We start from the raw sequence: 11,780 nt of genomic DNA, 5'->3' as shown, positions 1-11,780 counted from the left end.
AGTGTGTTTAATGTCCCAGAAAGTTGTCTTTCTTGGTGAATGTTCCGCGTGAGCTTGAGAAAAATGTGTACTCTGTACTGATTGGATGAAGTAATCTATAGATGTCAGCAGATCTGACTGATGTTCAGTTCCACTATGTCCTTGCTGATTTTTCTGCCTGCTGGTCAGTCCATTTCTGATGAGGGGTGTGGGAGTCGCCAGTTATCAAGAATGGATTGGTTTACTTCTTGCAACTCAATCCATCTTTGCCTCACAAATTTGACGCTCTGTTGTTAGGTGCATCCACGTGAAAGACTGTTGTACCATCGTGGGGAATTACATTATCACGTAATGCCCCTCTTTATCCCTGATCACTTTCTTTACCTCCACTCTGCAGCTGGAAGGCAGGTGCGCACCGGCTGCCTTATCCGTGTCCAGGTCCACTCCCTCTATGGCCTTTCACCTCGGTGCACCGTCTAATCTGCCAGGATGAAACCGTTCACTTTTCCTCCAAACTCCTCACCTTCTGCAGCTTGGACACGGAGTCGAAGCTCTTTTCACCCTCGGTGGGCAACATGCAAGTGAATTTGTCGTCGTCAAAGTCTTTCCGGAGCTTCACCGCCTTCCGCCGCTCCACCGGACTCCGTGGTTCCACAAACCGGGAGCTGGCCCTCAAAGCGCGGCCGCTGGGACGAGGGCGCGAGGCCAGCGGGCTCCCAGCCCCTCCACAGCCAGGCTCGCGCCCATCGCGGCCGTTAAGGATGTTGATTCCTTGCCAAACTGCCATCGGGTAAGCCAGTCACCGATGTGGGCTCCTGTCAGAGATCGTTCACTTATTGCAGGAGAAAGATTGGATCTTACTTTGGTACCTTCTTGGCAATTTATTTAATGTTTGGGAGAGGGTGATTATTATTTTTTTTAAAAAAATGTATTTACCAAAAGCTGAGACTACTTCCTTGCTAGCGATGGACCAGCAAGTCCAGATTTGTGAATGGCAACTTGATGTGATCACAGAGCCTCTGGGGCCTTGTGGTGCATGGTGTCTGCTTAGACTTCGGATTCAGACAAATGAGTTTAAATTCTGGTCATTTATCAGTTATGCAGTTTTTTTTAGGGCTGCCCATGAGGCATATGGAAGTCCCAGGCCAGGGGTCCAATTGCAGCTGTAGCCACTGGCCTGTGCCACAGCAACGCCTAGAACTGAGGCGCCTCTGAGACCTTCACCACAGCTTTCAGCAACTTGGGGATCCTTAACCCACTGAGTGAGGCCAGGGATTGAACCCACGTCCTCATGGATACTAATTGGGTTCATTACTGCTGAGCGGCAGACAGGAACTCCAGTTATGCAATCTTAATCCCAGTTTCTTTCTCTTTAAAGGATTGCTCAATTACATACATCTCTGCAAAGGCCAGATGGATTGTGGTGAATAACAGCAGATTATCAACTTAACCAGATGGACATTCCAAATAAGCTGATGTTCAACCTGTCATTGCTTTGTTGGAGCAAATTGACGCATTCTTTGGCGCCTGGTCTATCAAAGTTGGAAGTAGGTTACCTCCTGGATTTTCTTTATATATATATATATATAGTACATGTCAAACCACATATAATCAGAAAAAAGTAAGGAAAGGTAGCCTGAAAGCTGCACCCTAAATTAACCTGCAGTATTTGGGGATCCTAGTGGACAAGAGGCTCACTGTTTGGTGTGGAGATTCTTACTTGTTCCCGTGTTTTCAGCACAGTTTTACTGCCTATGGGGGGAGGCTGGGGCCCTAGAGACCAGAGCTTTGTTGAATGAACATTTCCAGGGAGTAAACCTCTAGTCTTCAGTCACTGGGGAGGGGGTATGTGTGTTCAGACTTGCAGTGACTCCCCTGGTTTTTCACCCACTGGACCCACCACAGGGGCCCTGCAGCCTCCAGTCCAGAGCTCCTGAGGGTCTGCAGTAGGGAAGAGCCTGCTCACGCTCTGCTGCTGCTGGTTAGACTCTGGCTTTCTCACGTTTGCTAAAAAGTTACTGACTGATCGCACACACACATTCTTGCCCCCAAACCTTTGTTGCTATTGTCTCCCTGCCACTTCTATTTATCCTTGTGATTTGACTTTGTAAATTATTCCCTTTACTATTATTTCAGTAGTATTATAAGAGGGCGTGGAGGTAAGTTTTTTGCTCATTTTTTGATAATTGGTGGGAAGTAGCTCATAAAATTCTTATCACATTTTGTGTACTATTTAAATTTAATCTAGCACTCTCGAACCCTTAGAGCAGAGTAACTGTTTAATGCATGTGTGAATGTATGTGTGTGTGTGTGTGTGTGTGTGTGTATGTGTGTGTTGAGGATAAGAGGGAATCATTGCTAGACTCAAGTGTTTGACCCTAATTTTATACTCTTACTAGAGTCACAAATGCAATCTTCTTTGTTCTTTTCCCTTCATATTTTATAAATAGCTTAACTTTTAGAAGCTTTGTTTTCACATATTGGCCTTAAATCTATGTCAAAGTTTGTTCCTTTAGTAGAACAAAGTAGAATTTGCCTTGCCTGGAATGTAAACAATTTTCAAAATACAGTAGGACTCGTCCTTCCTTTTGGTTAAATATTCTTTTGTCCCACTTATACATAATAAGAAAACCAAACATTAAAAGCTAAGAAGAGGAGTTCCTGTCGTGGCGCAGTGGTTAGCGAATCCGATTAGGAACCATGGGGTTTCGTGTTCAATCCCTGGCCTTGCTCAGTGGGTTGGGGATCTGGCATTGCCATGAGCTGTGGTGCAGGTTGCAGACACGGCTTGGATCCCACGTTGCTGTGGCTCTGGCATAGGCCGGCAGCTACAGCTCCGATTAGACCCCTAGCTTTGGAACCTCCATATACTGCAGGAGCGGCCCTAGAAAAGGCGAAAAGACAAAATAAATAAATAAATAAAAGCTAAGAAGAATTTTTTTTTTTCCCTCTTTTGGCCACCCCATAACATATGGAGTTCCTGGGCCAGGGATCAGATCCAAGGCACAGCTGCAACCTATACCACAGCTGCAGCAACACCAGATCCTTTAACTCACTGTGCTAGACAGGGATTAAACCTATGTCCTGCAAAGGTGCCACCAATCCTGTTGCATCACAGTGGCAACTCTAAAAACTAAGAAAAAATTATAAAGAAAATAAAGTTTACCAAAGCTCTCACAGATGAAAGGTTATAAAAATAAATCTATAATCATTTCTATTTCCTTCTGATATGAATTAAAAATACTCTCAATAAGTCCATTTATGTCTGTAGTCCAAAGAAATAGCATCAACATATGTTAAGTGCCAATTTCATTCAAATGTTTATTCCAGATTCTCTTGGGTGCAAGTGGCAGAAACTCATCTCAGACTAACTGGCTGGAAAGGTAATTCATCTGTTTGAATACCTGGGAGTTCCGAGGGGTTATTCAGCTCTAGTTACAGCTGGATCAAAGGGGGTGTCAAAATGATATTGCCTAGATTTTAGTATTACATTTATCTATCTCTCTATCACAAACACTACTTTATAAACATTTTATCATGCTATTGGCAATAATATTTAAACAAATATCATAACAAGTGTTTTCACTTAAGGTGGTTTCCTGAGAACAATCTTTCTCTTGGGTTTTTCCTTCTAGTAGTGTGGATTACAGCCACAGAAGGAAATCAGTCTGGTAGTTTTATAATCATTATTTATTCACTGGTCCCTGTCTGAAAAACCTTCTCTTATGGACACCTGTGTTTCTGTTGTTTTGTTTTGTTTTGACTGCTGAGCATCTGCAATCCCTTGGATGTTTAGTCTATCCCCAGCTTTATTAGCCACAATGGGATGGAGAGGTTGTCTCACCTGGTGGGAGATGAAAATGCCAAACTCTTGCTTTCCTAGATTCCCTTGCAGCTAGGACATGGTCCAGTGTCTTACAGTGACTCAGAAGCAGGAACCAGTGATTCTAATAGGTAGGGACTGGGAGCCTCCACTCAGATTGAGTTCCTAAGGCAGCAGTGGCAGCAGGGCTAGAGGTGGTATACCGAGTGCAGTGCTAGAGGGGTTGGTGGTGCAAGATGTAGAGTTATTTGCTTGCTAGTGGTTGTAGCGATGTCCACCCTTGATGAGTTGTTGCCATGTAGTGTTGGGCATTGATCCTCTGTTTCATAGACTCTGGCTCTCCAACTATATTGGTAAATTTATGAACTATCCAGCTTTATAATTCCTTTCTTATCGAAATCATTTTGTCTCTGTTGCTTGCAACTAAGACCCATGAGCTGACAACCTTCTCTTTCCCTGTGTCATCTCACCTTTAGTTCTGTACTTACTTACATCTTATAGCACTCCCCTTGGCCTCTGCTACTTGAATCTTCTGATATTAGCTGGGCGAGAGGGTCTGGGGGAAGAGACTGGGAGAAGAGGTTGGACATACTGGGTCTGGGAGGCAGAGAGAGCCCTGCTGGAGGCCTTCAGCAATTGCAACAGCTGATGGCTCTTTCAGCAGGTGCCAGCTGCCAGCCATAGGACACACTCTTCTTCCCACCTCTGCATCCATGACCCTGGTTCCACCTACCATCACCAGTCATTCTGGAACATGGCACTATTTCCATCTGCTTCTGCCCTTGTCCCCCTAAACACTTGATCACAACAGGGATCCTGGTACAACATAAGTCAGCTCAGGTCAGTTCTCTGTGAAAACTCTTCAATGTCTCCCATTCCTCCCAGACTAAAAGTTTTTCCCTTCAAAACATTATCTTTACCAGGCATTTGATTCCCTAGGAGATGTGAAGTGCAGGAGGGGATGCTGGAAGGGGGTGGGCCACTTACTGGGGTGTCCTTGGCTCCCACCCGCTTTGGGAACAAAGCCATGCTTTACCGGATCCCTCAGAGCATCCGGGCTGTTCCACAGGGCAGGGACAGGGAGTGGAGGGAAGGGAAGCCCTTGGTTTGGGCTTCAGTTTCTCAGGAACAGAAACAGCAGAGAAGTAAATGAGGGATAACAGCAGCGCCACCACCAGCCAGTTCCATAACCACTTGTCCCTAGGACAGACATGATGTTAGCAGGCAGGGAGCCACTTTGCCTCCATGGACAGGTGGCATTGCAGGGAAGGGATGGCTGGGGAGGAGGAGAAGAGGCAGCAGGGTCAGGTGGATGAGGGCACCGCAGAGGAATGAGCTGGTGCCCAGGTCAATGCCAACCCAGGGGAGGCGTGTGGAAGAGGGTGGTGGGTAATGGTGCTTTCAGACACAGGCTCTCCTAGAATGGAGAGCGCTCAGTGTCCCTGTCACCAAGGAGACCAACAGTTCAGGGGGGCCAGGGGAGCCTAAAGTCCTTGGAGTCCCCTCCACACACTCAGCCCCAGAGGGCAGCAGGAGAGGTGATGGCACCGACTTGACAAGGGGCACAAACACTCCTTGCACAGCACTTTGTGGAGAAATGCCAGTTCTGGGGACAAAGGAAGGGCTCAGGGCAATAGGAGGCCAGAACTCCCACCCCTCCCCTCAGGAGCCCCAGAGAAGCGCCAGCCCCACCTACTCCGGGGGTCAGAGTTGGGGCAGGACAAAGTGCTGGTTTGCTAGAAGGGGACGGTGGGGTGGGGGGCCGGGTAGACTGGGAGAGGGCCTGGGGGGGCCCAACAGGGAGTGCCCCACCTGGCCGGACCCCCCTCCGGGGAAACTCCTAGGACCCAGGCTGCACTGTCCCAGTGTCCCAAACGCAAGTGATGGAGGCAACTCCGCTCGCCAGGTCTAGTAAACCGCCGTGCGTTCTCACGGGAGCTGCCTGTGTTTATCTTACAGAGCCTCGCACCTCCCCACCATGGGGACGAGAAGAGGAGGAGGCCGCGGCGGGAGCAGGGCTTGGGCCTGGCTGCGGTTTGGTCCGGGTGGGCGAGTGTGGCCTCAGCTCCGAGGGGCCCCTCCTGTGTCTCGCTGCGGTCCTGCAGGTGCTGGGTCAGCGTTTCCATCCGCCCTCCAGGCCAGGAAGCCTGGCCACCCACACAGTTACAGGTGCTGCTTCGGTGGCCCCGGCAGCTGCTGGAATGGAGCTGCTTCTGCCCCTTCATCATTTCCTGTCCCCGCACCACCTCCTGTGTTCCCATCGCCTCCGGCTCCATGGACCTCGTAATCCTCAGTCTCCATCTCGAGTGTAGTGAGCCCGGTTCACTGGAAAAATTCCTGGAATTTCTATGGAAATTCCCTCACTGTTTTATCTCTGCCTCCGCTGCCCACCACAGTGGAGTGTCTTCCGTCTGCCTTGGCTTTCAGGTTCATTCGGGTTCCTCTGGCAAACCCCAAAGATGTCTCCAGTAGATGTGAACTTGGACTTCCGGAAGGAGCCCCCAATGGCCCCACGGGGAGAGGCTGGGGTCTCAGCTCCCTGCAAAATCTCTGGGGTTGCCCCCCGTGGGCAGAGTTCCCCGCGGACAGACCCAGGGCTCACCTCCGTCCGGCTGCTGACATGCAGGGAGAGAAGGAGCAGGGCCGCGCTGGGCGAGGCTGGCCTTGGGCTCCCCACAGGTGGTCTCTGGAAGCCACGTTGAGTCACACTTGGACTCCTCGTGCGGGTGGGCGGGGGAGACTGTAGCGGAAGGGGAAGCCACAGGGTCGTGGACCCTGGCGGTTAGGCTGGCTGCTGTTCTGCACCAAGGCCTGGCCAAGGCCGACTCTCTCTCTATGTGGGGAATTCCTGCTCTAATATGTGCAGGTGGAGAGGCTGCTGTAGCAGGGGACAGGGGTGGTCTTCTTCCCCTGCAGGCGCGTTGGTTCTGCCTTGTCTGCCCTGTCCCTGGTCCTCCTTTAGATGTGCGTCCCTTCCCTTCCCTGAGGGTCCTTAGAGCAGCAATTAGAGGTGGGGAGACAGGGTGCTTGCAGGTGGCAGGGACCCTGTGTGGAGCCAGGTGGGAAGGAGCACTGCTGTTGGTTAGATCAGCTGAAAGCTGAGGCTTAGGGTGAGGGGGGCAGCGCTCCGGCTCAGATCTCTAACAACCCAGGAGCAGATATTCTAACATTACCTTGTATTTCTGGCCTCTCAGTGAGTCCTGATCTCCATCTCCACGTGTAACCATTGACTTTGTGAATTCAGTCTGCTGGTAGTCCTTATAGTCAGAGAGACCCCATGGGGGTGCTTTAGCTCCTCCTGTCCATGACCCACAATAACCCACAAGTCCTTCACCACTTGCTCTTATTTCTTACCGAGAATCAGAGACTTCTCAGATGGATTTCCATCCCATATATATGCAGAAGGGAATATAACATATTGTGTTCTGATACCCCTCTGGCAGCTCCTTGAAGTTCTGTCAATCAAAAGGCAGGACTCCATGACCAGTGTATATAGGATGACTTCCTGTGATTTTTTCCCAGAGGAAAAACATGAGGCCAGCATGAGGGGAACTGTCCCAGAAGGTGTCCAACTTATTGTAAAAGGTAGATTTGTTGCTGAAGCCAAAATCTGATATTTGTTAGCATCCAAAAACAGGTTTTCTGCCTTTAAATCTCTATGGACAATACCCTCCTGGTGACCGTGTACACAGCACACACTCTGGTGAAATGTGCCTTCAGCCTCCTTGCTGTCCTACTGCCGTGAGCCATGAGGTACAAACACCTCTCCTCCGCTAGCATCCTCCTAACAAGACAGAGAGTTTCCTCAGCCTCTATCACTTCAGATATTTCACTGTGCTGTGATGATCCAAGTCTCTATGACTCCTGAGGATGGAATCATGGTTCCTTTGCAGGTCAGTCTCCGGAAGATGGAGGAGTTCTGTCAAGTCTCAACAATCTTCACGGCTGTCGCTCTCCCAGCCAGGATGTGCCAGACTGTTGCAGAAACTGTGGCATCAGAAAGAGACAAATGGCACTCGGAGATGTGAAATAGCCAGGTTTATTCAGTATCGCTGTGGGCTCAGAGGCGTCGCCTCCAGAGTCTGAGCCCCAGGTCTGTCTTCTGGGTAGCTTTTATACAATACAGACTTCCCAGTCTTGTTTTTCCCGAGCAAGCAGCCAGGCCCTCCCCCTTCCCCAGCAGACAGTGTTCCTGCCTAAGAAGCTGAGTAAACAAGATGACAAAAACGAAACTAACAAGCAATGCTTGGAGCACTGCTAGCAGAGCTGCTAGCAAGGGCATAAGGCATGTAGTTGCTGCAAGATTACAGGAAGGGTGACATGGGACCAGCAAAGCTGCTGTCAGGCATGCAGCTGCCTCCTCAGCTGGTGGGTTGTTTCTTTAGTTAAAACTCTTCAAGACAACTTCACCATAGCCAACTGTCTGGATGATCTGGAGGAGACCCTGCAAATCTGAATCTCTCCTCAGCAGAAGCAACCCAGAGGCCCCACCTGTTGGACTCACTGCTGGGCTTGGAGTCAAGGTGTCCTCAGGTGGGCTTGCATTGGGAAGAGCTGGCGAGAAGCTTAGTCCAAAGCAAAAGAAAAGCGGTTCAAAGTTCAAACCATGACCATGTCTTTATGATGGAATCAAAACACAATGCCAGATAAAACTAAAAATCAAATACCAACAAATTAAAAAGAAAAAAATGAGGGAAAAGAAAAATGATAATAGTAAAATTAAAGACTAAAAATAAGAAATGAGCAAAAATAATACAGGGGAAAAAAATAAACCACAACAACCCAAATAGGCCAAAATGCCAAGGAGGAAACAGGCTGACTTTGGTCAAAATCCCTCAGGTCGCTGAGAAGGAGCTGACTGAGCTAGTAGGTCTAATTGACTAGGCCTAAGCAGGTGCTTGTTTGGTACTTGGAACCAAAACAGTAGCTCCTTATGAGGTTGTAGGAAGAAATAGAGCATCAGCAAGGTTAGGCATCATCCACAGTGACTTTCTTTTTGTTCTCAAGTGAGACCCATTACTCTTTAAAAATATGGAGGACCCCAAAGGACTTTTTTTTAGGGCCGCACCTGTGGCATATGGAGGTTCCCAGGCTAGGGGTCAAATCAGAACCACAGATGCTGGCCTGCACCAGAACCACAGCAATGTGGGATCGGAGCCACATCTTCGACCTACACCACAGCTCATGGCAAGGTTGGATTTTTTTTTTTTTAATTTTTTTATTTTTTTGTCTTTTTGCCTTTTCTTGGGCCGCTCCCGTGGCATATGGAGGTTCCCAGGCTAGGGGTCTAATCAGAGCTGTAGCCGCCCGCCTACGTCAGAGCCACAGCAACGCAGGATCCGAGCCGCATCTGCAACCTACACCACAGCTCATGGCAACGCCGGATCATTAACCCACTGAGCAAGGGCAGGGAATCGAACCCGCAACCTCATGGTTCCTAGTCGGATTCGTTAACCACTGCGCCACGACGGGAACTCCAAGGCTGGATTCTTAACCCACTGAGTGAGGCCAGGGATTGAACCCACAACCTCATTGTTCCTAGTGGGATTCGTTTCTGCTGCGCCACAACAGAGATTCCCCATAATGTTTTATGTTTGTTTGTTTTATTTTATTTTTGTCCATGCTCACAGCATGTGGAAGTTCCTGGGCCAGGAATTGAACCCATTCTGCCACCTGTGCCACAGCTGTGGGGTCACCGGATCCTTAACCTGCTGCACCACAAGGGAACTTCTTTCAAAGGGCTTTTTGTTTATATGGGTTATGCCTATCAGTATCTTGTTAGAAATTAAAACCTGTAGGATGCTTCAGTGCCTTTTCATTTCTAGTTTGAAAATCTGTCATTTTGGCTTTTAGAGAAGCTCATAATGTCTACACTTAAAATATTCAATTCCTGTTTCTTTAAATAATTGTTCTCAAAATGATGCCACAACTTAACTGGCGTCATGATGCTGTGTGAAATTGTTATGTTGCATAAGACACAATAAGGTACCTTCTTTTAAGGGGAGATCTCAGATTTTTATAATTTCTCCCAGGTCTCTGTAGATGCCTCTCTTCCACAAGCTGGAGAACTCACTATGTCAGTTTCAGCATCTTTAGGTGTAGAAGTTGCAGCTGTGAGTTGAGAAAGCCTGTCTTCTACTCTTTTTTTTGGGGGGGGGTCTTTTTTCTCTTTTTTTTTTTTTTAGGGCCGCACCTGCAGCATATGGAGTTTCCCAGGCTAGGGGTCCAATCAGAGCTGTAGCCACCAGCCTACACCATAGCCACAGCAGCATGGGATCCAAGCCACATCTGTGACCTACACCACAGCTCATGGCAACACCAGATCTTTAACCCACTGAGCAAGGCCAGGGATCAAACCAGCGTCCTCATGGATGCTAGTTGGGTTCGCTAACTGCTGAGCCATGCCGGGAACTCCATCTTCTACTCTTTTTTTAAGCCAATAATCCGAGGTGCCCCGTGTCTCTCTTGTTGGACTTGGGATGGGGGATAGCAGCATCTGGGTGTGGTCACCGATAGCTCAGAGGAGGGAACCAAGATGGCCCAGAGTGATTTATTTTTATTTTTATTTTTCTGTCTTTTCGTCTTCTCTAGGGCAGCACTTGCGGCTAGGGGGTGGTTCCCAGGCTAGGGGTCTAATTGGAGCTGCAGCCACCAGCCTACACCACAGCCACAGCAACGCAGGATCCAAGCCACATCTGCGACCTACACCCCAGTGCACGGCAACACCAGATCCTTAACCCATTGAGTGAGGCCAGGGATTGAACCTGCAACCTCATGGTTCCTAGTCGGATTCATTAACCACTGCGTCACGACGGGAACTCCCAGAGTGATTTTTTAAAAATGTTTTCTTGACTATATAGATACAGAAAAGTTCACAAATCACCAGTGTGCCACATAGTGACTATCACAAACCGAACTCAAATGCTTACACAGCATCCAGATGGAGAAACAAGCTGTTACCAGCTCCCCCAATTGCCCCGCAAGTCCCCTTTCCAGTCACTTTCTCAGTGGCAGGAACCGCTAATGTGTCTCCGAACAGCATAGCTTCGTTTTGCTTGTTCTTGAACTTTACGTAACTGGAATCACACAGTATTAAACCCTCCTGTCTGTTTGCTTTGCTCATTGTTTTTTTGAGATTGATCTCTATTTATTACTCTGTTCTGAATTGTTATATAGTAGCTCATTGTGTATCCATTTTGCAGTTACCAGGCATTTGGGTATTTCTTGGGTTTGGGATGTTAAGAATAGTGCTGCTCTGAACATCCTTCTCCAGTGTTTGAGGACCATTTACATGGCTTTCTGTTGGATGTATACCTAGAAATGGGATGGATTGCTGAAAAGATACACCTATTTTTAGTTTTAGTAAACACTATTTGTGCCAGTTTACATACCAGCAGTGTATGAGAGTGTTCTATTTCCTCTCTAATACCTTGTATTGCCCTTTTAACCTTTCTGTGGGTGTGTGGAGGCGTAGCATTGTGTTTTTTGTTTTTTTTGGTTTTTTTGTTTTTTGTTTTTTTTGTTTTTTTTTGTCTTTTACCTTTTTAAGGCTACACCTGCAGCATAGGGAGCTTTCCCAGGCTAGGGGTCTATACCACAGCCACAGCAACTTGGGATCCAAGCCGCATCTTGGACCTACACCACAGCTCAATGGCAATGCTGGATCCTTAACCCACTGAGCAAGGCCAGGGATCGAACCAGCAACCTCATGGTTCCTAGTCAGATTCATTTCTGCTGTACCACAATGGGAACTCTGCATTGTGGTTTTAGTGTTCATTTCTCTGATGCCTAATAAGGTAGAACACCGTATCACATGCTAATTGGCCATTTCTTTTGCTGTGACGTTCAAGTCTTTTTCCCATTTTTTCTGTTGTGTTTCCTGGCATTTTTCTTCTTGGTTTGTAGGTATTCTTGCATCATGTGGGTTTGACTTCACTGTTGGATGTGGTCCTGTCTGTATATCCTCCTCCTCACCCAT

At 48.0% G+C, this 11,780-nt stretch overlaps 1 protein-coding gene across 1 annotated transcript; it reads left to right on the top strand.

Moving 5' to 3' along the window:
• The first annotated feature begins 784 nt into the window (after positions 1-784).
• On the top strand, positions 785-8,552 carry LOC146396985 (uncharacterized). Its single transcript, XM_084997495.1, has 3 exons — positions 785-844; positions 3,251-3,362; positions 5,762-8,552. Exons 1-3 carry the CDS (start codon positions 785-787, stop codon positions 6,112-6,114), a joined length of 525 nt encoding a protein of 174 aa, XP_084853621.1. The 3' UTR covers positions 6,115-8,552.
• The last annotated feature ends 3,228 nt before the right edge of the window (positions 8,553-11,780 follow it).

This window comes from Sus scrofa, chromosome 14 (assembly GCF_054392235.1).
Source record: "Sus scrofa isolate SSC_HxYL_T2T_F1_AM1 chromosome 14, Sscrofa_HxYL_maternal_Yorkshire_Landrace_v2.0, whole genome shotgun sequence".
Lineage (NCBI taxonomy): Eukaryota > Metazoa > Chordata > Mammalia > Artiodactyla > Suidae > Sus > Sus scrofa.
The sequence above is the reverse complement of the archived record's forward strand: the minus strand, read 5'-3'. Positions and strand labels throughout refer to the sequence as shown.

Coding starts and splice junctions, on each gene's coding strand:
- LOC146396985 (XM_084997495.1), top strand. CDS start 785: ATGTGGGCTCCTGTCAGAGATCGTTCACTTATTGCAGGAGAAAGATTG. Junction 845..3,250: donor AAAGATTGGATCTTACTTTG/GTACCTTCTTGG, acceptor TTATGTCTGTAG/TCCAAAGAAATAGCATCAAC. Junction 3,363..5,761: donor CAGACTAACTGGCTGGAAAG/GTAATTCATCTG, acceptor TTTATCTTACAG/AGCCTCGCACCTCCCCACCA.